Source organism: Lepidochelys olivacea (assembly GCF_965140295.1).
Source record: "Lepidochelys olivacea isolate rLepOli2 genome assembly, chromosome: 14".
In the NCBI taxonomy this organism is placed as follows: domain Eukaryota; kingdom Metazoa; phylum Chordata; order Testudines; family Cheloniidae; genus Lepidochelys; species Lepidochelys olivacea.
In genome coordinates this window covers 15631648-15657681 of record NC_140424.1, presented here as the reverse complement: position 1 = coordinate 15657681, position 26034 = coordinate 15631648, and the positions used below count along the sequence as shown (strand labels likewise).

Sequence of the window (26034 nt, the reverse complement as noted above, 5' to 3'; positions counted from 1 at the left end):
TCTCCCAGGGAATGCATACACAGGTCTCAGCATACGGTACAGTGAGTAATTACAGCAGGTTTTCCCCACTCCCCAGTGTGTTCTAAGGCACGAAGCTGGTGTTCTGACAGAAGCGTGTGTGTAGAGGAGACGGGCAGTGAGGTGTGTACCAGGATCTTCCCGTGCTCCCATTTTATTACTTCCCTCAAATATCCTGTACTGGTCAAACCAGCCTTCCAGGCTGTAAGCAACTCTCACCAGAGCATGTTAATGCCCCCTCTTCATTCAACCACATGGGGGTCGCTCAAGAGCTCTGGGAGAGGTAAACTCCCCCCTCAGCTGACCATGCTGTCTCTGTACTGTTCCCAGCTAGGGCTGCCACGTGCAGAACAATCTCTCTCACCCTCACCCTGCTGGTTTTCTATAAAACCCCTCACCGTGGTGTCTCGGTGCAAAATGGCAATGCTTACATCACAAAGCAATGGTGTTATCTCACTGCATCACCGTGGGCCCCAAGATCAAATTCAGGACCTTGTCAGTGTCCCATAATCATTGTCCATAGGGCCACCGTCCCCACAAAAAGGCTAGCCAGACCCAGGAAAGCCAGAGCAGGGGATGGCAACCTTACCAGGGAACTGAGCTCAGCATTTACACTCAGACCCTCTTGAAGACATCAATCCCCCAGAGGAGTCCTCACTTTGCAAAACAGGAGGGCAGCCTGGCTCTCAAGTCTCCCCCAAGCTCTCTGGCACCTGCCCAATTCAAAGCAGCATCAGTCTCACCCCTCCTCTCACCCAGCCCCTTGTAAATCCCTCCAACCATGCAGCCGCGCACAGGTGCCTGCATCTCCCCCCTCCTCCAGCCACTCACCTTTCAGGGTCCCCAGCAGTGGCTCTTTCCCAGTCATGCCGCCCCCCTCCGCAGCAGCCCGACAGACACCTGCAGGGCTCCACCCAGTGACGACTGTGAGTCCCTTCCGCAAACACAGGGCAACATACTGGGAGATACCACTCACTCTGCAGCAGACGGGGGGAGCAGAGGGAGCAAGGCCCAGTTCAGTGTCTTTGCTGGGAGCCCAATACAAGGCTGTGCATTAGGGAAGCTGGAATGGACTCATCAGCTCTCCTGGAGGGAGACGAATCATGCTCCCGGGATGGTGGTCTGGGGTGAATGATTAGGAGGGGCTACAGACACCCCTCCCCGGAAGAGATTTTAGGCTCTTCCAGCAGCTTTGGAATGTTGATACTTATTATCCTGCAACAAGTCAGCGGCGTGATGACGCTGATCAGAGAAACAGTCCTGAAGTGGGTGGGTTGCATCCTGACACCTCTGTGGAGGGCCAAGGAAAAGCCAGACCTCATTATCATTACTTGGTATTATTCCTGAATGTGCCTTTTAGTTCCCATTAAACAAACACCAGGATCTCCAAATGCAACAACATTCAATCAACTACATTTCTTCACATTACTGTCTGCACTACAGCCATACAATTAAATCAGACTGTAATAATTAACAAGGCCAAACTAGGGGTGTTTGCAATGACAGATAGGAGGACTGTGCATCTCACGTTAGCCCCAGGGCTATCACGGCATGACAGAGTGAGATTTAAAACTAATTTGGTGCGTGAAATTTTAGTATCTCATTGAAACACACATTGTAAAGCCTTTCACCATGAGACTAAAAGGTTTTAAATTAACATTTGTGCCTTCATCTTTACTGCTATAATATTGCTTAGAAACTACAAAGATGAGTGCAATCAAAACAACAACTACATTAGACAGATCCACAACTCACTTAAGGATTCTCTGGACATTTGTAAACTGAAAGAAAATTCACCTGAATAACACATTGGTCTTACAGGTTACAGATAGGAAATGTTGCTGGTAGCCCTGCAAGCTGATAATGCCACATACAATTAATAATCATTTTTAAGGTCAGGCTTGACAAACCCCTGGCTGGGATGATTTAGTTGGGGATTGGTCCTGCTTTGAGCAGGGGGTTGGACTAGATGACCTCCTGAGGTCCCTTCCAACCCTGATATTCTATGATTTTATGAATAATTAATACATTTTATTTCATATAGCATCTCTCACGCAATGCATCCCGAAACCTTATACATTTTTGTTAACTTCTCCAGGCCTCAGTCCCCTCATCCATAAAATGACCTGGCTTCTTAACAGTAGGGTGACCAGATAGCAAGTGTTAGACATCAGGACAAGGGGTGGGGAGTAATAGGTGCCAATGTAAGAAAAAGCTCCAAAAATCGGGACTGTCCCTATAAAATCGGGACATCTGGTCACCCTACTTAAAAGGGTTGTGGGGAGGCTGTTAGTTAATATGCCATGCTTTCCTTACAGTGGAAAGAAGGTGGGATGGTAACACATGAATCCCAAACCCCATCATTTAGAATTTGCACATATTAAAGGCAGATCTTTCTAGCAGATGGAGAGGCTGACACCACTGTGATAAATGCAGTATAGATGGATGGATAAAGACTTTGAGCCAGCAGGGAGAGGGAAGGCTGTATGGCTAACAGAGATGGCCAAAAAAATAATTTTGTCACTTGCAAAAAACGTTTAACAAAAATGGGGGAAAAAAACATTTTTCTTCTAATATTTTTTGGTTTCCATTGAAAAATCAAACTGCCAAAACTGATTTTTTAATATTTGGTGTATTTATTTATTGCAACTGACAACCACTTTTTGGGGGGGGGGGTTGCTGAAAACTGAAAAATGTTTAGGGGTTCAGTTTTTCAAAGAAAACCAACATGGCTGTGATGGAAATGGGCATTTTTGGATCCAATGGAGATCCTGGGACATTCACACGGAACTATGTGAATCTGGAGAATCCCCCACGAAAGCTCATGCTCAAATAAATTGGTTAGTCTCTAAGGTGCCACAAGTACTCCTTTTCTTTTTGCGAATACAGACTAACACGGCTGTTACTCTGAAACCCCCAGAAAAAGGCTATCTCCTTGGCTTCTCCCTTCCCTCCCCTTTGCCTGAGACAGCCGCACCCTACCCTCATCTCTGAGGCCACTGTCTGCACTAAGGTCATTTTCTATACATTGCTCACCTCTGTTAGCAACACTGGGAACTCTAGTGTAGAGAGGTCACCAGGTACCACCAGGGTTTTTAACACTGTGTCAAGTACCCGTGATCAGGGCAGGTCTAATGGACACTGTTAAAAACAACAGCAGCCAGTGGCCCATCTACGCTAGGATTTCCAAAGTAGCTAACACCGGTAGAGCTGAGCTGGTGTTAGAAAAACGTGCAAACTGTCCCTACAGTATACTCAGGGCCTGAGAAGAGCTGTAGGTACCGATGGAATGACCACTCCTTCACCAAAAGCAGTATCTCCTGGGAAAGCCACCCTGCACCAGAAAAGTAACCACACTTCACCCAGCAAATGCTCTCTGGTTCTCCACTCCAGCAGCCCCGCCTTTAGAGCCCGGGAGTCCCAAAGGAAGACGCGGGGTTTTCTACAGAGACTGGAGCACATAGGCAGCTCCCCCACTGTGTGGCTGGGGGGGGGGTCCTTTCTGGTTTTAGGGTGCGCCCTTCTGGCGAGATTTGAGATCCTCTGGTGGAAGATGCAAAGGGTTAATCATTGAACCGGGTTACTATTCAACCCGCCTGATGTGGGAGGGGAAATAACCGAACCGAGCCAAAGAAATTCACCAGCTCCAGGCCAAGGGGTGGGGCAGGGCAGTAGAGAAGCCTCCGGCGCAGGCAGGAAGCGCGAGGCGGGGGGAGGCCCTGGCGGCATGGCCCTCGCCTTGTTGCTGCTGTTGCAGCCGGGCCTTCCGTGGTGGAACGTTGCAACCCCGCGCTCCCAGCCCCCTGCGGAGCATGGCCGGGCGAAGGGAGGCCGATCTCGGCTCGCTGCTGGCGCAGGCCCGGGTGGCGTACCGAGGGGCCTTCGCAGGGGCGGACCCTGAGCTCGCGGTGTCAGCCCCCGGCAGGGTGAACCTGATCGGAGAGCACACGGACTACAACCAGGGCTTCGTGCTGCCTATGGTAAGGGGGAGGGCAGAGGGGCTGGGCTTGGGGGGGGCCGCCGAAGCGTTACTTGGGCTGTGGCCGTGCCGGCACCCCCGCCTTCCCCCACGACTCGGGTGCAGCAAACCCAGGCACTTCCATGCGATCCCGTTCTTTCATAGAGGAGCGTGGGACGAAGTCCGCATTGTTGCGAGGGTCGGGAGCAGGGTCCTCCGCGTGTGAATGCAAGTTGCTGTCTGTCTCCCTCCGTGTTTCTGCAGCTCCCTGGCTCGCGAGACGAACGCTTGTCGCTCGTGTTGGTTACCCGGGGCGTCACTGCACAGAGAGCCACAAACTGAACCGCCCCTTCCCCCAGAACTGCGGCGGGATAAAGAGCCCCCCTCCCGCCTGGATCTCAGCGCTCACACTCAGTCCCAGCAAAACAAATTCTTCCCGCTCCGCCACAGCCTTTCTTTAGATCAGCACGGTGCTGTACAGACAGGAGCTCGTTCACTCGGCTCTGGATGTTGGATTGTATTGGATTATATTGGAATTGGAAAAGTTTCAGAAAAGGGCAACACAAATTATTAGGGGGCTGGTGTGTCGGCCATATGAGGAGCGTTTAATAAGAGTGGGATTTTTCAGCTTTGAAAAGAGACAACTAAGGGGAGGATCTGATTGAGGTCTATAAAATCATGACTGGTGTGGAGAAAGTAAATCTCCACTGAAAAATCCACTGAATGCATCCGATGAAGTGAGCTGTAGCTCACGAAAGCTCATGCTCAAATAAATTGGTTAGTCTCTAAGGTGCCACAAGTCCTCCTTTTCTTTTTGTAAATCAGGAAGTGTTATTTATACTCCTCATAACACAGGAAATGGGGGGGGGGGTCACCAAATGAAATTAATAGGCAGTCAGTTTAAAACAAACAAAAGGAAGTATTTGTTCACATAGTGCACAGTCAATCTGTGGAACTCCTTGCCAGAGGATGTTGTGAAGGCCAAGACTATAACAGGGTTAAAAAAAGAACTAGATAAATTCATGGAGGATAGGTCCATCAATGGCCATGGGCAGGGATGGTGTCCCTAGCCTGTTTGCCAGAAGCTAGGAATGGGCGACAGGGGATGGACCACTTGATGATTACCTGCTCTGTTCATTCCCTCTGGGGCACCTGGCATTGGCCAATGTCAGAAGACGGGACACTGGGCTAGATGGCCCTGGTCTGACCCAGTACGGCCATTCTTATGTTATGTTCTTATGGATAAAAATCAGGCCTAAGGACAATAACAGTCCCCCATTTTAATAAACTGTTACGCTTTCCCCCATCACTGTGTAATGCTTTTTGGCCTGAGCTGTGGCTGTCCAGTGGCAGCGCTACCAGACATGCTGGGTGTGTTCAGAAGCACTTCTTAGCAGCCTCTTGGTCTGGGCTTGGATTAACTTCCCCAAACAAGAATTCTAGGTCATAGGATAACTCATTGGAGAAGGTAGGAACCATTCTCATCTTCCTGCCATTCCAGGAACCAAACAAGTGTCAGACAGCGGACTTAGAGCCCCACCGTGTGGGCACAGCACTACGGAAAACAGCTTCAGGCCAAGATTTCCAACCGTGGATGACTCCTCAATCCTTTTTTCTGGCATCTCAATAAATGGCCTAATTTCCAAAGGTGCTGAGTGCCCTTCGACTTCCCGTGCTCAGCAGGGCTTTTGCAAATCATGCCACTTATTTAGGTCTTAAATATGGATTTGGGAGCCTGTCTTTTGATGATCTTCAGCTTGGCCTGTAATTACAACTCCATCTCCTTCAGGGCTGCTGTCTCACCACCGAGCACGACAGGTAACATGGCCCTGCGTAAACGAGGTTACAGATGGGTTGTACTGCCCTTCCCCTATTCCGAAGCGATGTCCTGAGGCAACAACTGGGCAGTTAAACTGCTTAATTCTCCTTCTTTTCTTTACTCACTCCATAGTTTCTGCCTCTCTAACTTTTAATTTGCAAACACCTTTTGATGCTCAGCAGAGTTTTCTGCCCTTTTGACTGCCTGGGACAAATGTTGACTCCAGTAACTTGGTCTCTGACTAGGACTTTGTATGGCAGTGGTAACACTGGGGAAACCCTAGGAGAAAAGGCCAGTGTGATGCCCTCGCTTTCCATGGAGCCTCGGCTGTGAGGATGGCATTTGTGATGTGATGACCTGTCCGCTAGCAGCTAGGCGGAAACTATTATACTGGTTTCCTACAGGCCACCAAAGAGCTAGCACAGCACAGTAATGCCTTTGGGTCTCCTGCTCGAGGATGGGGAATCAGTGTGTTTTTTTTTTTAATTTATTCAAGGCTGCTTTTCATGTGAACAAATCGGCCCAGGGAATAAAATCCTGACCGGGAGGCAATCCTAAGAGCATCATCTCTGCACACGTGTATAGTTCTGCCGCTCTATATATAGGAAGGCTGGTGTCTCTCTGGGGGCAGCGTTAAGGTTGTTTGGGTATCTTAATTGCAAGACATGGCAGCAAGGTCGTCACCATCCTTGTGATAAGAGAAACAAAGTAGCGACCGGTTCATAGAGAGTGGGAAATTCCTGCTCCTCGGGGCTCCAGCCTGTTCCCTATGGCCAGTTTCCCAGTGGGAGTAGGATCCCAGCCTTAATACCAAGACCCTCAGGTATCTCTGCACCGTCAGTTGCGCTGGCTTTCTGGAAGCAGGACATGTTGCAGGTTTCCATCATTTCCTTTTGCACTGGGTGGGGTTCAGCCAACGTCTCTCTCCGCAGGCCCTGCAGCTGGGCACCGTGGTGGTCGGGAGCCCAAGGCAGGACGGAACAATATCCATCATTACAACCGCAGAGGAGGCAGAGGAGCCCAAAAGGGTGCAGTTTCCAGCTCCGACAGAAAGAAACACCCTGAAGCCCGGGGAACCTCACTGGGCTAACTATGTGAAGGGTGTGATCCAGCATTACCGAGGTAAGGTCCAAACACACCTGGGCAGCGGGAGAGCTGTTTGGGTCAGCAATGTTCCTGCAGGCGCTCAGGATGCAGCGTGCTCTGGTTGGGAGGGTGGGTGTTACAATGCGACTGGGACAGAACTAGGAACAACTGTAGCCTCACTTCCAGCTGAACGTTGGTGAAACGCAGCTGATCCCTGCAGCTGCTGTTCCATTCATGTCTTGTCTGTGACTACAAGATGGTGCCTGAAACCCAGGTGCCATCTCTCTCCCACCACCAGGCAGCCTGCCTTCCTGCTCCCAGAAGTGACTGCTCCATGGCGGAACTGGCTGTGAGTAAGGGATATCTTCCTCCACTGCCCTTTCCTTTCCCTGAAGCTGCTGTCCCAGCACTGGGCTCCAACTATAGAGAGACCAAACAGCAGTGTGCCAAGCATGGTGTCAGGATACAGCTTGGTTGCCTGGGTTGCCTCTTGGGAGTGAGAGCAGAAGAGTTAGAGATGGACCCTGAATCAGCTCATTACAGCTGTAGTTCTCCGCTCCTCAGAGACGGCCTTCACCTGCCCTCTATCTGGTCAGACACAGCCTGGTTGCTACCGGCCTTTCTAAACTGGACATACTTTCCCCAGCCTCTCTCCAGTGGCAGCTGCCTCCCATGGGGTGTTGTACTCCTAGGGGTATCACCCGTCCAAGTCCACTTCATTTTCTGTCTTGACTCTGGTTGGGCTCATTCTCCTTCTCCCCTTTGTTTTTTGTCTCCATTACAGCCGGTCCTCTCCCAGGCTTCAACGCAGTGATAGCCAGTAACGTTCCCCTGGGCGGTGGCCTGTCTAGTTCAGCCTCTCTGGAAGTGGCTACGTATACCTTTCTGCAGCAGCTCTGCCCAGGTAACACAGCAGCCAGTTCATCAGCTCCACAAGCCTGGTGCAAGAGAGAACCTCTCTTTTGGGATCCTCTGTGCCAAATCCAGGTGCTGGCCAAGAGACACTATAGGAGACGCTGTGATTCTAGTTCTCCCCTTCACCTCCACTGAGAGCTGCATCACAGCTACTGAGCTGCTCTCCTTGCCCAGAGGTAGAGCCCATCCCTTCCAACAGGGCCCCTCCAGATCCCTGGCTAACTCTGCATGGGATTAATAAGAACTCTCTCTCTCTGTTGAGAATCAACCAGGAAGTTCTTTGGATTGGCCAGGATGAGTGGAGAATGGTCCTTAGGGAGCAAGTGTGAAAAAATAGCCGCACTTCCACCCTTCCCCGCTAGTGTGTCAAATCAAATTCTGGCTGAAGGATGTGGTATCCAACATATGGTGACTGGATTGGTCCATGCAGCCTGGTACCCTGTCTGTGATTGTGGCCGGAACATGTGATGCCTGAGAAGACGACAAATGTGCCCCTCATCCTGGGGAAGAGTGCGCCTAGATTGTGCAGTGTTGCACATGGGTGGGGAAGATTCCTTGTGACCCCATCTGGTATATGATCAGTAACAGAACTAAGCACAGAATATGCTACATACCCGGTTTATACCTCCCTTAAGCTCTGTTCTTAAGCTCTGTTCTGAGGCCTTGCACAGGCTGTCTGCAGGGGGGTGAATTTCACCCAGGCTGCAATTCCCCTTCGCTTGCATAGCTGCAAACGTCATGAGCAGAGATGGGTTCAAGCCACAGAATTTGGATTTGGAGGCTGAACTGTTTTAGTTGGGAGTGATCTCTAGCTATAAATCTAGCCCTCTTTAAACAGGCGGCTGCAGTGCTGGCTCTGTAATGAAAGAAAGTGAAAATGAGCTTTAATTCCGCCCCCCGCATCTCACCCCCAGGTCCCTTGGGCAAGGTGGGAAATGGCACAAAGCAGGCACCATGCTAATCTCTCTCTTTCTCATTTGGCACAGATGATGGGGACTTAGTAGCCAAGGCTCTGGCCTGCCAGAAAGCTGAGCACACATTTGCTGGTATGCCCTGTGGGATCATGGACCAGTTCATATCTGTGATGGGCAAAGAGGGCCATGCATTGCTGATAGACTGCAGGTTAGGACATGGACTCATAGCTTACTATACCATCTAATGATGATACTCTGCATTTCTACAGCACCTTCCCTCCAAGGATCTCAAAGCGCTTCATGATCATCTGCCTACTATGCCTCATAACAGAGGCTTGGAGAGGTGCAGGGCCAGACACCCAGTTACATTAAGGCCCCTTTGTACCACTCTGGAAGTGTCAAGGGCTTTGGAAGTGAATTACATTTATACGTGGAGTGGCATAAAGGGTCCTCAACCTAGGTGAGAATTTGTCCTTGGCCATCCTGTGTGACCTTGAGCAGGCCAGCAGAGCTGGGATTACAGCCCGGGTCTGCCAATTCTCAGTCCTGTGTTCTGCTAGAGGACACTGCCTCCCACAGAGCAGAATCGCTGCCTTGTCCTGGTTGCACAGTGTAACTCTTATGTATAGTATCTAGCTGGCTGGGCAAGGGCAAGCCTAGCCTGGGAATTCAGACAGCAAGGTGAGCTGCTGCCTACTGGAACTTGTAGCATCCCGTGACCTTCGGCCAGTGACAAAGGGTCAAAGTCCCCACTATCCAGCACTCCCCAGCTTTCGGGATCAAGCCATTCAGACACAAGCCACAGAGAGCTTGGGATAGGGCCACAAGATGCTCCATAGCTGTGGATGCAGGATAGCCTTCCACAGGGTGATTATGGGAATGCAATGACTTGAACAGTAAAACCCTGACAGTAATCAGGTCTGTAACTTCATGGTAAAAATCCTTACAGGATCATGGCCAGTAAAACCCACACTTGGAGGGCCAGGAACTCCAGAGTTACTATTGAACCTTTCCATTGCAGTAGTGCCTACTGACCATGACCAGGTTGGGCCCCCGTTGTGGTAGGTGCTGTACAAACCCCGAGTAAATGACAGCCCCAGAGAGCTTAAGGTTAAACTGAAGAGCCCCCAAACACCTGGGGTAGCTTATGTAGAGGGTAAGCGCTGGGTAGGGAGGACTAGCTTTATCTGCGCATGCAGGGCCTAGTAAAATAGAGCCCTGACTTGGGCCTGTGGCTGATACTGCAATACGATTGCTGAGATGATGAAAATCCAGCATCAAGGTGCACAAACCACCTTAACTCTGCCCCCTTAGAGATACCAGCCTCCCAGCTGTGTGGGTGGAGAGCAGCCGTAACACTGGCTTTGTTCCTAGGTGGCTCTGAGCCTCAGAGCGATGTCCGTGGCCTCGCTGTAACGCAGGCTCCTGAGGCGCACCAAGGTGGCTGCTCCAGGGCAGCTCCCAGCTCGTCAGGGTCCCGTCCCTGTGACCCTGCTGTGACCTCTGTTCCAGGTCGCTGGAGACTTTCCTCTTGCCTTTGACTGACCCCAGCTTGGTGGTTCTCATCACCAACTCCAACGTGCGGCACGCGCTGACGGGCAGCGAGTACCCCACACGCCGGCGCCAGTGCGAGGAGGCAGCGAAGGCTCTGGGCAAGGCCAGTCTGAGGGAGGCCTGTCTGGCCGACTTGGAGGGTGAGTGCAACGTCTTCCTTGGGTCACCAGAACAGTCTGCTGCAGCCTAAATCTTGTGAGACAGTGTGGGGAGCGAGCTGGGCGACTGCGGGGGCGGGAGCTGGTGGGAGTGGGGCAGGGACGGTGTGGGGAGCGAGCTGGGTGGGAGGCTGTGGGAGAGGGGCAGGGACGATGTGGGGAGCGAGCTGGGCGGCACTGGGTGGGAGGCTGTGGGAGAGGGGCAGGGACGGTGTGGGGAGCGAGCTGGGTGGGAGGCTGTGGGAGAGGGGCAGGGACGGTGTGGGGAGCGAGCTGGGTGGGAGGCTGTGGGAGAGGGGCAGGGACGGTGTGGGGAGCGAGCTGGGTGGGAGGCTGTGGGAGAGGGGCAGGGACGGTGTGGGGAGCGAGCTGGGTGGGAGGCTGTGGGAGAGGGGCAGGGACGGTGTGGGGAACGAGCTGGGTGGGAGGCTGTGGGAGAGGGGCAGGGACGGTGTGGGGAGCGAGCTGGGTGGGAGGCTGTGGGAGAGGGGCAGGGACGGTGTGGGGAATGAGCTGGGTGGCACTGGGTGGGAGGCTGTGGGAGAGGGGCAGGGACGGTGTGGGGAATGAGCTGGGTGGGAGGCTGTGGGAGAGGGGCAGGGACGGTGTGGGGAGCGAGCTGGGTGGGAGGCTGTGGGAGAGGGGCAGGGACGGTGTGGGGAATGAGCTGGGTGGGAGGCTGTGGGAGAGGGGCAGGGACGGTGTGGGGAGCGAGCTGGGTGGGAGGCTGTGGGAGAGGGGCAGGGACGGTGTGGGGAATGAGCTGGGTGGGAGGCTGTGGGAGAGGGGCAGGGACGGTGTGGGGAGCGAGCTGGGCGGCACTGGGTGGGAGGGGGGCAGGGACGGTGTGGGGAGCGAGCTGGGTGGGAGGCTGTGGGAGAGGGGCAGGGACGGTGTGGGGAGCGAGCTGGGTGGGAGGCTGTGGGAGAGGGGCAGGGACGGTGTGGGGAGCGAGCTGGGTGGGAGGCTGTGGGAGAGGGGCAGGGACGGTGTGGGGAGCGAGCTGGGTGGGAGGCTGTGGGAGAGGGGCAGGGACGGTGTGGGGAGCGAGCTGGGTGGGAGGCTGTGGGAGAGGGGCAGGGACGGTGTGGGGAGCGAGCTGGGTGGGAGGCTGTGGGAGAGGGGCAGGGACGGTGTGGGGAGCGAGCTGGGTGGGAGGCTGTGGGAGAGGGGCAGGGACGGTGTGGGGAGCGAGCTGGGTGGGAGGCTGTGGGAGAGGGGCAGGGACGATGTGGGGAGCGAGCTGGGCGGCACTGGGTGGGAGGCTGTGGGAGAGGGGCAGGGACGGTGTGGGGAGCGAGCTGGGTGGGAGGCTGTGGGAGAGGGGCAGGGACGGTGTGGGGAATGAGCTGGGTGGGAGGCTGTGGGAGAGGGGCAGGGACGGTGTGGGGAGCGAGCTGGGCGGCACTGGGTGGGAGGGGGGCAGGGACGGTGTGGGGAGCGAGCTGGGTGGGAGGCTGTGGGAGAGGGGCAGGGACGGTGTGGGGAGCGAGCTGGGTGGGAGGCTGTGGGAGAGGGGCAGGGACGGTGTGGGGAGCGAGCTTGGCACCTGAGGGGGACAGGAAGAGGGGTAGGGACTGCATATGGAGTGAGCTTGGTGCCTCTGCGGGGGCAGATAAAGACGTGAACTCAAAAGGTGCAGGGCAGCATGGAGCTCCATTCCAGGTGATCCCGTTTGGAGGCTCTAGGCCGTGGGTAGCGTCTCAGTCCAGCCTTGTGTGTCTCCAGCTGCCCGGGCCCTGCTGAGCGAGGAGGTGTACCGGCGCGCGAGGCATGTCATCGGAGAAATAGAGCGCACCTCCCGGGCGGCGCAGGCGCTGCAGGCCAGGGACTACAGGGCATTTGGGAGGCTGATGGTGGAGAGTCACAACTCCCTCCGGTACGGGCGTCGCCAGCCCCGCTGGGTAGGGACACTCCAGCTGGGGGTAGGATAGCTATAGCTCTCAGGGCCCAAGGAGGGGACACAAGGAGAGCAACGTGGACAGCTTAAACCATGAGATTTTTCACGCAGTGTCCTATCTAGTCTCTCCCACAGCTCAGCGTTGCGGAGGGGAACAGCCTGCACTAAGTGACCGACTTTAGGAATAATTGCAGAGAAGAGCCTGTTCTACAGCCTCTGCGTTGGTCTGTACCAGAGGACAAAGGCACAGCCTCTGTACAGGGGGAGGGACAGCTCAGTGGTTTGAGCATTGGCCTACTAAACCCAGGGTTGTGAGTTCAATCCTTGGGGGGGGGCCATTTGGGATCTGGGGCAAAAATTGGGGATTGATCCTGCTTTGAGCAGGGGGTTGGACTAGATGACCTCCTGAGGTCCCTTCCAACCCTGATAGTCTATGATTCAGAAGGAGGCCTCTGCCCCTGCTCCTCAAGCATGCCCATGGCCAGTTACCCAATACTCCTACCACTGAAGGGAATGTGCCAGGCTAACCCCAGCAGCTGGGCCTGCCGGGGCCCGCAGTTTGAGAGACCCTTGCCCTCTCCATTTTGGCTAGCAAATGCATGTGTTTCTAGGACTGGCCCTGAAATTCGACCTCAGGAGGAATCAAATGAATCTTCCATCTCCATAGGGTTGGGTGTTCAGAATGCATTTACAGGGACGCGGCACTGGCAGGCTGCCCAGACTCTGGTTTGTGTTTCCCAGGGATGATTATGAGGTCAGCTGTCCTGAGCTGGATGAGCTGGTCGCTGCAGCACTGGATGTCAGTGGGGTTTATGGCAGCAGGATGACAGGCGGAGGCTTTGGAGGCTGCACGGTCACGCTGCTGGAGGCTGCAGCAGCAGAGGAAGCTTTGCAGCACATCAAGGTACGTAGCCCTTCTAACGCCATAGCTCTGGCCTTCAGCCTGGCCTTAGGGCTGGCAGTGCAGAGCCCGGCTCCACCAGTTTGAGTGGAGAATTCTGACCAGGCAAGGTCCGAGGCAGAGGAGGATCAGGCCCAAGGAAGATGGCTGAAAAGGCTGCTCAGCCTCCGTTCTGGCTTTCCCCTGCATAGATAAGGCTGGGATAGTGAGACAGACGAGTTTCTCCAGAGAATATCTCAGAGTGAATAAGCAAAGTGACACGTAGCTGGAGACCTTGCTTGGGGGACTTGGATTGGTAATGAGGCTATAGGACCTTTGGCTCGCTAGGGCTCTAGTCTCAATGTGACCATTTTACTAGTCCTATCAGATGGCTCTACTGAAGTGTATATGAAATGAGTTGTGGTTGGGGGCCAATAATGCTCAGTCCAGCAGTAGCTTCCGTTCTGATCGCATGGCCCATTGCATTAGCATGCCGACTCTGTTGCACTCTTCAGTGCTTGCTTCTCCTTTTGTCTCTTAGGAGAAGTACAATGGCACAGCTACTTTCTATTTCACTACTCCTTCAGATGGGGCAAAGGCACAGCCTCTGTACAGAGTGACTTCCCTTTCTACATAGGGCGCTCTGATCTCTGGGTCCTCAACGGTGTCAGAGGAAAATTTCTGGGCCAGCTGCCTTCCCCCTTCCTCCTGCAGGAGATCAAACGTGGCTCTGTTTCTAACTTCACAACGGAACACAGGGAAATGTACAAATCTGTGTCACTCAAGTAATAAAACTAATTTTGCACAACAGTTCTGCCTCTTGACTTAACCATCTCAGTCTAAACCACTGGAGACCATATTCTGATCTCAGTTACACAAACGTAAGTGTGACTTACAGTCACACTGGGGTTAACTCTGTGAACAGACCAGAGACTGATCCAGATTACTGCAGTGGTATGGGCAACATGTAGTGGCAATGTAGTAATGACTTGCATGAAGCTCAGTAATTACTGAAGGGAAGTGTAAGGGACTAGGATGGCAGAGGTCCATGTGCCAAATAGCTTGAGAGGAGGAGTCCATGATATGCTGGGAGCATGGTACATTCTAGCCACCATAACTCATCCCTTGCCAGCTTGTGCAACGATCAATCTTTATCTCTGAATTTTTGAAATAAATGGGGCAACCAGACTAGAGAGAAACTTGTTTATTAAGTGCAATATAAAGCCATGTGGTCCAGAACACCTGCAGACAGACTCTTCCTTGGTACACACCAGAAGTATTCATATGCCGACAATTGTCCTTATCTGATGAAAGCTACAAAAAAGTGGTTATGTTCTATTGTGGCTCTTCTGTACAAACCTTTTTAAAAGGGCAGGTTGTTAGAATTGGGATCAGCTAACAGGCTGCATTCTGCCCCAGATAACTTAATTAACTCTTTGGTTACAATTATTATGTGAACTCTCTTGAGGCAGTGAATCAGTGTGTTATAACTACAGTACAAAGCACTGTGATGCACAGCAAAGGGAGGCTACAGTGCAACATGGTGTGGCTTTGGTGAAATGCCACTTTAGCTGAAAATACTTTCTTCCATGCCAGGAACTGAAATATAAGGCAACTGCCAACTGGACATTCATTCAGTAACTAAATTATTTCTAATGGGCTATATAAAATCACATTTGGTTCATTTCTAACAGACTGGGCTTCTTGTATTTAGATCAAAAACTAAACTAGCCCCAGGTCCCACCTAAGTTTAGGACAGGATGGTCATGCACAATGGGGACAATGTGTGTCTCTCTCTCTCACCCACACACACAGGTCTGGCTCACAGGGAAATCAGTGGCAAAATTCCCATTGAAGCAGGTGCAAGACTGAGCCCTTGAAATGGTCTGTACTGTGAGCTCTCCCTGGTTCTCAAGGAAAGGCAGAGAAGTTCCATAGTCTGTTTAAATAAAACAAACGACACCTCCAGGGAATAAGGGCAGCTATTGTTTTTGTTCCACAGCCTTTGAAAACTGGCTTTACCCATGAAAGGTGGGAGCTGCCATTCTTACTAGAAACAGTTTCCCAAATTCTCATGAGCAGCTCCCATGCTATTTGGCTGAGGGTGAAGTTGAACCAGTCCACGCTCAGACCCCTTCAGAGCCAAATGTAAAACAAGGAGCAATTCAAGAGCATTTCTCGTTGGTAGATTTCAAAGGTGAGCCCTAGCATCCCCCTCTGACAGATATGCCACAAGGTACCGGCGTGTTAAGTGTCTTGCCAAAGCTCAGGGAATGAGTCAGGGGTTTTGCCTCCCAATCCACAGTTCTAGCTTTTGGCCCATGCTGCCTCAGCTCTTGTTCAGCCAGCTTATGCCGTGTAGTGGCCTGGAGGGGCTTAGGGAGAGATTTTCAAAGGTGTAAAGAGGAGGTAGGTGTCCAATTCCCACTGACTTCCCATAGGAGTTGGGTACTTAACTGCCCTCTGGGCCTTTGCAAATCTTCCCTTAAGGATTTAGGTTAATAACCATCTTAAACATTGGCATAGCTGGTGTTGGATATGTGACTACAGAACTGAGCGCACAAGCCCTGTGGTTAGTATGATCCATTATGATCAGAAACGCTTGCTTCAGAGACACCCGTCGGGGAGAGGGTTGGGCAGTGAAACGTACAAACGGGTCACCCCGCTGGCAGAACTTAGTGCTTCACTGCAGTGTTTGCAGAGGCGTGTGGGACAGAAAGGAGAAGCTCGTCCCAGCATTGCCATGAATGCCCTTGGGAAAGTGAACATTCAGAGGTTCCATCACCACTGGGTTGGGAAGTAGCAGGGAGGGAACTCAGCAAAGGGTATGGCAAGCTGCTAGGATACCTCATCAACCCAGGAGCTAGACACACAGCAATAACACCAATAAAGGATCACTGGATAACGGCCAGACACACGACAGCCCCTCAGCCATGGGTAGCAGGACCGTGGGAGCTACTAGGCTCACGCAGCCGCAGCCTTGCCACAAGCGGTAACTAGGCATGGCAGGGTTCCAGCACAGCTCTCTACCCCGATGTGGTCTGGGAATGGCTGATGCTGGGGAAAGAACGATGTGGCTGAGGTTTCGGTTCATCCACTCTAAAGGAGAGAGACTGTCCGCCCCCACTTCTCTCTTTGCCATCATCTTGTATTTACTGGATGACAGTAGAATGTAATACTCTGCATTGGGCAGGGGATCAAATGCCTTTACAAGTCACGCAACAGTATCTGCCTAAGCTCCAGTGTGGGAAAAGTGATACCAATAAGGATTTTCGGTCTTAGGTTTATGACCAACTTGGTCTTTCAAGAAAACAAAAATATTACCCATTTATAGTGCATGTCTTCCGATCCTATGCCACTGAACTAGCAATTCTGATTCTTCCCTTGTAGTCCTCCAGGCTTTACTTGGCCTTTGCCCAAGAGTACGCTGTAGCTACAGTAAGACTGGACTGTTGTGTGCTTTGCAGTACACAAGCTCCTTGATCTGGGATGCTGTAGGGGGTTGGGTTGCTGTACTGCAGAAATCAACCGTGGAGGATTTAAGTACTGATCTAAAGCCCATTGAAGTCACTGGGCGTTTTCCCACTGGCTTTGAATCAGGTTCCTTAACCAGTCTCTGCTATTATAAATAGAAAAGGAGTACTTGTGGCACCTTAGAGACTAACCAATTTATTTGAGCATAAGCTTTCGTGAGCTACAGCTCACTTCATCGGATGCATCCTAAGGTGCCACAAGTACTCCCTCTCTTTTTGTGAATACAGACTAACACGGCTGTTACTCTGAAACCTGCTATTATAAATGTTTCCCAAAAGCTGTGTGTCCTTAATGCTCATTGTAGATCCTAGGTTTCTTTATAAAATAATAAAATATATTTATATATACGAGGAAAACTGTACAAGAGTTAAGCAAAATTGCATGAGAGCATTGTGGGTAATGCTATGCAAATTAAGGCTATCATTTGTTACTGCAGTACCACACATTAGCAGCAGGGGGCTTTACACAAACAGGTGCGGTAGGAATGCAGTGATTACCCTGACCATCTACATTGCAACACGGGCTTATAAACAATAGAACTGTGCACTTTTGCAGACCACGGTGGAGTTGCCTCCCACTGGTGAAATGAACAGGGGGAGAACAGGGCTGAGCCAGCAGGTTGGGAAAATAAAAATGACCCTGCATAACAGGTCGCGCACAAGGCAGAGGGGGAGAGGGACATTTAAATACAAACGAAAGCCCAGTGCAGTCAAACTCCCAGCAGGAGGCCAGCGGTGTGAGAGTGGGTAGGCAGCACACACACACACAGTCAGCAGGTAAGGATTATACTACACGGGACTCCACAAATGGCTGGCCAATGACCCTGCACTGAGAAGCCTCTGCGACAGATCACTCAGTGGAGATCCTCGGCCGGACAGCCCAGAAATGGAGAGCTCCAAATGCCAATCACACACTTGCCACCCCATCCGCTGACTTGCCGCCTCCACAGCGGTGGGCTTCCAAGGAGTGTCAAGTGCCACTGCAGTTCTATGCCCAGGTGAGATTGGGTGGGCACGGCGGTCCAGAGCCTGGCAGCTGACCAGAGCATGAGCCTGCTCTGCAGTCTGAACACGCACACCCCTTTGGCAGTCTCTCCCCGGCTCAGGCTTCGAAGAACTCTCTCTCCATCTGTTTGGTGAGTGTTCCGCTGGACATCATGGTCCTGCTGACAAACTCTTTGGTGACCTGCTTGGTGAGGGTGCCACTGCTCTCCACCCGCTGGGTGGTCATCAACATGCCATCTGCAACAAAAGGAGCAGGTCAGCGGTGGGCATGACGGCCTATGTGAGGTGCTGCCCTGGCTCTATCCCGGACGGACCGTCAGACCTGCACACAGGTATCTGCAGGAGGAGCAGTAGCTTTTGGGCCCTAGCCGGTGCGTTGGGATCAAAAGGTTCAGAATTCTCTGCCGGACCCCACACGAAGGCCATCAGCCACCGCGGGACCTGGGCTGCGTTTGGAAATGCAACCATGGCGCATTTCAGACTGGCATTCACCCAGTACTAGGGCAGGCAGTGCTGCAGCAAGGCCAGAGTGGTGGTGGTTCAGTTCCCATTGACAGCAATTTATTGGGTCTCCAAATCATCCCCCCTTGGCACCACAGGGGTGAAGGGATGGGGATATTTAACATGATTTTTTAAATTGTTCATTCTTCCTCTCATTTTCTTCTTTCGCCCACCCTGCTGAAAGCCTACAGTGTTGAACAGCCTTGAGGAGCCCTCCAATAGCCCCTCCCTGGATGTCTGCAGAGCTAGGACCCTGAGATCTATGGGCAGTCAGGATTGTGCTGTAACTTTTCACTACACCAGGCACCTTCCTTTACACTGGGCAACACCAATGACTGTGACTCCATACAACAATCTGCCCCGTCCCCAGTGCCTGAAGCATTCCAGACAGTAAGCCCTTACCCGTGTAGTAGGGCTCCAGAGAGGAGTGGCTGATGGTGGTGTTGGTGTTATATTCCACGGGGAGGTTGTACACTTCCTCTCTCATGTATTGCTGCCCTCCGAACTGTGAGAAAGCTCCTAGAGAGAAAAGGAGAAAAGTCAGCTCGGGGAATGTCACAGGAGCTGTACAATCACATGGAGCCCCTAGCTACCCATCACTGGCGGAGAGGTTATGTCATAACTGTTCCAGTAGGAGCCCTTAAAGAAAGAAATCAAGAATGCTCATGAGAGATTGGGAGACTGAAGGACCTCGTGAGATGGCTGCTGGGTCTTGGGGATGCACAGTCATCAAAAGAAGAAGGTTGGCAATAAAGTAACAGTAATAAGTTCTCAGACTCCTTTCTCACCCAAGGATCTTAAAGCTCCTTATAAATATTACATTAAACCTTGCTGCCCCTGGGAGATACATATTATCCTCATTCTACAGATAGCGAAACTGTGGCACAAATTGTTTCACCAGCAGAGGCGGAAAGAGAACCCTGGAGTCCTGACCCAGTTTCCGGCTCTCCCCATGACTGCCATCCCCCACAGGTTCTGTTTTGTTCCCCTGCATATACACAAGAAATGTGGTACCTCCATCTTGAGACTCAATGGTGATGATGCCCTCTCTCTCTGGCCCAAACCCTTGCGTGGTCTTGGCTTGCACTTTGAACTTGTAGGGGATGTTCTCGCTCAGGTAGGGCACTGTCAAGGAGGTTTCTGGGTTGTCCCCCTCCACATAGATATTCCTGGGTTCCCCTAATCCAAATAGAAACACAGTATGATGAAATAGAATACAATGGCTCCTTAAAGCCCACCACCATTCCCACCAAACTGCTACCCTCCTGTAGTTTCCACCAACCTCTTCCCTGCCCCACTTTATTCTTGTCTCAGCCCTCATCCCGCCCCTTATGACATCCCTGGCTCTCTGTCGAAAGATCCCCATTTCAGTACAGGGCTGGGTCTCAGTCCCAGCCCTCCCCACTAAGGCTGCTCAGGGATTGAACAGAGCGGGAGGCTCTGTTCCTGGAGCAGGTTTGCAGGTGTGACATGCTATGCTTTAGCCCCAGCAAAGGGATAGTTTGTCACTTCTCCCATGGCTTGTTTCCAGCCCAGCCTGAGCGAGAACATACCTCCTCCATGCAGCATCTCGCAGGTGACCATGTAGCCCAGAATGGCCCCGTTGGGCTTGCGGGGTCTCTCCCAGCTGAGCTGAAGCGACTCCGGGCTCAGGGCAGTGAACACCAGGGGTCCCGGCGCACTGGGGGTGCTCAGTGTAAACGGTGAACCTGCAGGAGCAACAGCGAGAGGTCAGTGCTGGGGAGGGGGAGAGAAGCAGCAGCCTGGGTCTATGCAGGTCACTGCTGTAATGGGCTGGGAGTCTCAGCTGTTTGCATAGTGAACTGAAGCTGGTGCATTGGGGAGCAGCATTCAAGGAGAGTGGGGGGTGTCCTTTTTAAAGGGGGAGTGAAGGAGCTACAACTGGGAGCTTACAGAGCCTAAACTTCGACATGGGGGTGCTGCCTCCATGCCCCTGACCCCCCAGCGCACGCTGAGGCCTGCCTCTATACCCCCCCGGGCAGTGGAGCAGTGTGTGAACCCTCCGCACTAGGGGCCCCGCGGCTCATTGCCCAGCCACAGGGAGACGGGAGGGGAGTGAAGCCAGGGCCGTGCCCTCTCACCTGGTACAGGACTCAGCGGGCTCTGCGGATCCACCTGGGACTCAATGGTGATGACGCCCTCTCTCTCAGGGCCCCAGCCCTCCTCGCTTTGGGCCTTCACCTTGAATATGTAGGAGTGGTTTGGCAGCAGGTTGTCCACCACCACCGAGTTGTGAGTGGGGTTCGGGATGCTCAGTCTGTGCACTTCTCCTGGAGGGGGGGGGGAGGAAGGAGAGAGACAGGTGCCACCTTACAGTCACAATGGCAGGGCTGCAGCCGCAGTAGAGAGCACAGGGGGGTTGTCACACTAGAGCAGAGCAACCGTCCGTCAAGCCTATTCTCTTACCTCTGGCAGCGGCCTGTACACGAAGTGGACATGTCCTTACAGTGCAGGTGGCCAGCTACAGCAGGGCTGTGTTTGTGTTCATGGGGGAATCCTTCCGAACCCCCAGTAGCCTGACCCATGTGATAGGACCCCTCTGCCTTTAGAGAAGTCCTGCGAGCTTGGGTACTCTGCCCTCATTGAGCGCAGGGTTATCTGGCTCCTTTCCAGACCCAGCTGCAGCGCTGAACTCAATGAGACAGGCTAGGGAGGGGTGAGGGTGCGCTGGGATGGTAGCTACAGTTAGCCCATAGTGGCCACTCTACGTCTGTGTTTGCCATTGCGTTTCTCTGGCATCTGCCTCAGGGTCCAGAGGCGACTGGCTCTAAACACTGACTAGAATTAGTAATAGGGAACAAGGAGGCTGAATGAATCAGACTTGGGCCCCTCCTCCACCACCTTCCACCTGGATAGCTCACTGCACTTCACAGATGTCAGCGAACGAGTCCTCAACACCAGGGGGCGGGGGGAGAGGGAGGGACAAGGGTTTGAACTAGTCCAGACTGGGGGAAATGAGGCGCCAGGAGGATAAATGATTTGCCCAAGTCACCCAAGAAGTCTGTGGCAGAGCTGGGACTAGACCCCCCTAAAATCCTGGCTCTGCTCAAATCAGTGGCAAAACTCCCATTGGCTTCAGTGGACCCTGGGTTCCGCTCTAGATCTCCCAGCCCCATGCTGTACCATGAAGACTCGTTCCACGCCCAGGACCGAGCTGTCAGCTGAACAGGGCTCACTGACCTCCACTGAGGAGCTGGTACTGCACGCTGTATCCTTGCACCGCTTTCTCACACTGCGGCTCCTGCCAGCTGACTTTCAGGGAGGTGGGCCCCAGCGCAGAGAACACCAGGCGGGTGGGAGTGTCGGGGACGCCCAGGGCCATCCTGGAATCTGATGCAAAGAGGGAAAGTCACAACCTTGGGTTCAAAGGCGAGAGGCAGAGGGGAAAAGAAGCAGACGCAGCCCAGTGTGTGATGGTCCTTACAGTCCAGGGAGAATGCGGCAAAACGTCCTCTGCAACCACGGGCCGGATCTGCCAAGAACCTACCCTGAGGGGCTTTGGGGGCTGAGCTGAGCGGCCAGGATGGGGTCTAGCCGTGTACGAATGGGTGCTGACAATGGCGTCCTGCAGTCTCTGGGCTTAGAGAAGCAACGCCCTGACTCCAGCCAGGGGAGCAAAGGGATTGCTGAGAACATCTAGACATTTTCTCTGGCAGTCCCTTAGCTCCCCAGCAGACTTGGGGCCAGGCTTGGCCAAACTCACTCCCCCTGAAGCACTATGTCCAGGCAGCTGGGTGCTTCGAGGACATCTTGGGAGTGAGTGTGATTCCTGGCCTTCTGGGGGAAGAGGGAATGCACTCTAGGGTGTGTGCTTTGCCCTGACAGGCCTGCGCAGGGAGAGGGGGAAGGGGAGTCAGAGCAGCCATGTAACAGCCCTGAACCTTGCTGCATGCGTGTTGGGGATGGGGTGGGGGTGGGATCACCCAGTGGAGAGAAGGGCACAGAGGTTCTGCAAAGGACGAGCCATCCCTACCCATTCGCACATCCACACTGGTAACCCACAGGCCACTCATCTACCTTCCACACACTCACCTACCTAGCTGCTCATTCCCCTGCCAGCTTCTCTCTGACCTACCGCTCTCCGTGCCGGCAGCCACTCATCAAGGGTGACACTTCAAGGGGGAGACTATCAACGGGAGTTAAGCACCCAACTCCCATGGGCTTTCAGTGGGGTTCGGGTGCCTAACTGCCCGTTATGCCTTTGCAATCCTCCCCCATCATCTTCAAAGCGCTTCACAGTCTCGTGTCCCCGTAAGTGATTCAAGCTGCGAGGGAGCTGAGTATTGCTATCCCTGGTCTACAGATGGGGAAACTGAGGCAAAGAGGTTCATGTGAGTCAAAGGGGGAGTAGAGATTAGACCCTGGGAGCTCCTGGCTCCCAGCCCAATGCTCAGGTCATTAGGCCACCCTGCTCTCTCAACAAACAGCACGGCCAGAACCAAAGGGTGGGAAGAGTTAAGGGGTATCCCTTAACCACTGCCTTCATGGCAGAAAATGGATGCAATGACAAGCAGATTCTCCAGCACCTCAGTGCCAGGTGCTCCATGACTCAGCTGCCTAGCGTGTCTCAGAGGGACGTTTTGCATTGGGCACACATTCTCCCCCAAGGCCTGTGGAGAGACACAGAAAACAATCGGCTTGTTAGGAGCACAGAGGGCAGGATGCTGACGGCGAGTCGATGAGGTCGTTAGAGCACGGGGTGGGTTAATCAGCTCACATGGCTTTAACGAGGTCAGTGAACCCTGCAAATGGAAAGGTGGTGTGGTGGAGGCGCAGCCAGGGTCAGGGGCATGGATCAGCGCACACACAAAGCCGATGGAGGACAGGAGCAGGCAGCTCACGGGTGGATGGGCTGGTTATGGGATGCATGACTGTGGGAAGACACCCACGAAGACACTGGACAAGGCTTTGCTGTGGGCTGTACCTATATACTTGGCAATCCCAGTGGGCCCATCAGTCATGATTATAGAATCCCGAAAGCCATTGCTGGCGTAGGAACCCTTCACCTTTGCCCTGCTGCTGACACCTACGTCCTGGGGCAGCAGGGCCATCCTGCCAGCATCTTCACGTAGGGAAGGGAGAATCCTCCCTGGCTGGTCTACAGGATAGTGGGGAAACAGAGAGAGAGAGAGAGAGAACACTGAAGGCATCTGAAGCCAGAGCAGCCCATGTGCTGGTGCCCCAGTACAGAGAGGGCTGCTTTAAGGAAGAGCATGAAAAGGGCTTCTCCAGCCCCGTCCCCACTGCCAGACCGACTCTCAGACAATTTGAGCTGGAAAGTAACCATGGAGATAGAGTAAGAGGCACGGAAGCAGCACCCCCTTTTCCCAGAGAGCCCTGGGGGGCCCCATGGAGGCAGCCTCCCCTTTCGCAGGGATCTTGAGGGGGCCCATGGGTCAGCCCCCCCTTTCTAAGGGTGCCCTTGGGGGGGTGCATAGAGGCAGCCCTCTGTGTGGAGAGGGGGAGCTCTGGGAGGTAGAGGTACAGGAAGCCCCCTGGCTGGTGTGACCCAAGATCGCTCTAAGGGGTAGAGGGTAGGAAGACAGGTCCCTGCTATGGTGGAGCAGAGGGGAGGGCCCCCAATCCCCCCCGTCCCCCATCCCCCCCGACACTCACCATATCCTGAGATCATTGTGCTGTAATCTCTGGTCAGAGATGAGCTGCCCATCAGCCTCCTCTCCTGGTGTACGTGTGAGGTCAGCTGGTTGTAGCTGGCATTCAAGGTCCTGTTCAGGGTGCCCCCAGTGCCGGGGAAGGTGAAATCCATCCGGCCATTCAGCAGATGCTCTGGGAAAGATTGAATTCAGTCAGTCTCAACAGCTGCAGTCTAGGCATCGGGACCAGCCCACGGCTCCATGCCTCCTGCATCGGCTTCGTCCTGTTCTCCAGGTGTTTGAGAACATAACTCTGGCTCTTCAGACAAGTGACAACCGCACAGCCAGCAGCAGGGGAAACAAACAGGAACCTGCACCCCCTGCACAATACCCGACCAACCCGCAGTGCCCAAGGTAACTCCAGAGCTCAGCTTGTCAGGGGGCTGCTAAGGTCCAACCTCACGTGTCCTAACGGTCAGATCTCTTGACCCCAGCACGTGTTTATATTTTGTCTTAATGAAAGAAGAAGAAATGCCAACTTAAGGAGGCGGCTCCCACAGATTTCACATTGGAGCCCATCTCTGCCGGACCTGAAAAGCAAACCCTGCCGTTAACGGTCTTTATGAACCCGCTCTTAAGTGACCACCCAAATGGGCAGCAGAAATCTCCTAGAGGCTGCTCTCTGAATAACAGTCCTGCAGGTTTGCACTGGAAACCTGGGGGTGGGGGGGTTTACTTCAGAGCAGTTACTTAAGATGAGGCGTGGCTGTTCTTACAGGCTTCACACGGTTTTGATCTGCTCCTTCCCTAAGGGTCCGAGCCTATTGCAGAAGCAAGCTCCTAGCAGGTTCCCAGTCCATGCCCGAGGTGGGCGTTACCTTGGCACTCTCCTGAGCAGACAGACCATGACAACACTTTGCAAGCAAACTCTACTACATGTGACCAGTGCCTCATGCCAACACCAATGTGGGTACAGAGGGGATGTTAGGGGGCAGGGCTCAGTTCCATGCTCTTGGCTCGGAGAAGGACGAGACACGACATTCACTGCAGAAGAAGCCGGCCTTCACCTGGTTGGGGCCGGGGCGTCCCGCTCCTCATCAGGCTGCCGCTGGCTGTGTCGCTGTCCAACGGCTCAGAGTGGGGGCCATCCTCGTGGAGGAGGCCCTCGGTGTCGGAGGAGAAGCAGCTGCTGCTAGAGAGGCGGGGGATCATTTCAGCTGGGAGCCTCCAGGTGATGCGGCGAAGGTCCAAGTCCTCCCCCAGCAGCTGCACATATTTCCACCTGGAGCCTTTTGGAACAATTTAAGTACTCACATTGGCACGGCCTACAGGGGCAAAGCGGGGAACCTGCCACCATTGGGCCACCTGCAGCACACTGGGGTCAGCCTCCAGGAGCAGTTGCATCTGCCTCCTGTGACAAACCGCTGGTGGGCTACTGCTCTGTAGAGATCACAGGACAGCGCTGGAGAATGGAGGGAACAGGACACGGGGGGTTCAACCAGCCCTGGGGAGACCAGAGCTCCATTCCATTTCCGTCAGGATTGAGAACAGGGTTGGCGATCCCACTGCACGCCTGTCCCCATCACAGGCACTGCTGGGTAGAACTGTCCTCCCGTGCTCAGGAGCGGCCTCCTCACTCCATGAAGCTCACAGGTGTACACAACGCTGGCCACCGTGGGGCTGTCCTAACACGTATGCTCTACTCTCTGCAAGAATGCATCGATTCCCAAAGCAGAGAGAAACCAAGAGAGAGTACAGGGCAGGGGACACCTCATTTCAGCCACTGTCGAACCTGCTCCAGACTAGGTCTCCTGTAAGGTTGCCCCAGCTCCACATTACAGGTCGCTTTCATTCTTCCCATTTGAAATAGCTATTCCAAGCTGAGCTTCTGCCATGTTCACTTTAGCAGCCCTGACATAGCCAGTGGGACACCCCCCAGAGCACGATGGGAGAGAACCAGATACCATGGGCCAGTAGGGTTCTTCTTGGTCTTAAGCTGCTATGAGCTGAAATGTCTCTGCTCCATCCCCCAGTAAGGTCCCTCTCATTGGCCTAACGGCTGAACTAAGAAACATCCCCAGGAGCTAGGAGGTCAGGACTGTGTGCTGTACCCTAATCTCATGGCAACAGGCAGAGGACCAACCTCTGGATGCAAAGTTCCTACCCAATCATGCCCGG

At 53.5% G+C, this 26034-nt stretch overlaps 3 protein-coding genes across 12 annotated transcripts in view; 1 reads left to right on the top strand and 2 right to left on the bottom strand.

Moving 5' to 3' along the window:
* Window positions 1–6713, bottom strand: part of LOC311530519 (uncharacterized protein) — a 41960-nt gene extending 35247 nt beyond the window's left edge. For 3 of the 7 annotated variants that reach the window (XM_084647223.1, XM_084647224.1, XM_084647225.1), the window contains exon 1: window positions 4051–6713. Coding sequence is in view for 4 of the 7 variants with exons in the window: in XM_084647218.1 (XP_084503344.1) it covers window positions 850–886 (37 nt within the window). In the remaining 3 variants the exon portion in view is untranslated. Of the gene's footprint in view, window positions 1–849; window positions 1588–4050 lie in introns of those variants that run through there. The other 4 variants (XM_084647219.1, XM_084647221.1, XM_084647218.1 and 1 more) reach the window with 3 other exon arrangements.
* GALK1 (galactokinase 1) lies at window positions 3671–14012 on the top strand. Its single transcript, XM_084647227.1, has 8 exons — window positions 3671–3998; window positions 6728–6917; window positions 7666–7785; window positions 8783–8918; window positions 10223–10404; window positions 12151–12301; window positions 13064–13226; window positions 13744–14012. The coding sequence occupies exons 1-8, from the start codon at window positions 3831–3833 to the stop codon at window positions 13837–13839; spliced, it is 1206 nt and encodes a 401-aa protein (XP_084503353.1). The 5' UTR covers window positions 3671–3830; the 3' UTR covers window positions 13840–14012.
* A 379-nt stretch (window positions 14013–14391) lies between these two features.
* ITGB4 (integrin subunit beta 4) overlaps window positions 14392–26034 on the bottom strand; it is a 58033-nt gene continuing 46390 nt past the window's right edge. For 2 of the 4 annotated variants that reach the window (XM_084647210.1, XM_084647211.1), the window contains exons 33-41: window positions 24924–25145; window positions 23879–24049; window positions 23187–23360; window positions 21443–21592; window positions 20344–20532; window positions 19795–19950; window positions 19256–19420; window positions 18644–18760; window positions 14392–17977 (exon numbers count right to left, since the gene is read on the bottom strand). In XM_084647210.1, coding sequence (XP_084503336.1) covers window positions 17838–17977; window positions 18644–18760; window positions 19256–19420; window positions 19795–19950; window positions 20344–20532; window positions 21443–21592; window positions 23187–23360; window positions 23879–24049; window positions 24924–25145 — 1484 coding nt within the window. In that variant the 3' untranslated portion in view covers window positions 14392–17837. The remainder of the gene's footprint in view (window positions 17978–18643; window positions 18761–19255; window positions 19421–19794; window positions 19951–20343; window positions 20533–21442; window positions 21593–23186; window positions 23361–23878; window positions 24050–24923; window positions 25146–26034) is intronic. The other 2 variants (XM_084647212.1, XM_084647213.1) reach the window with 2 other exon arrangements.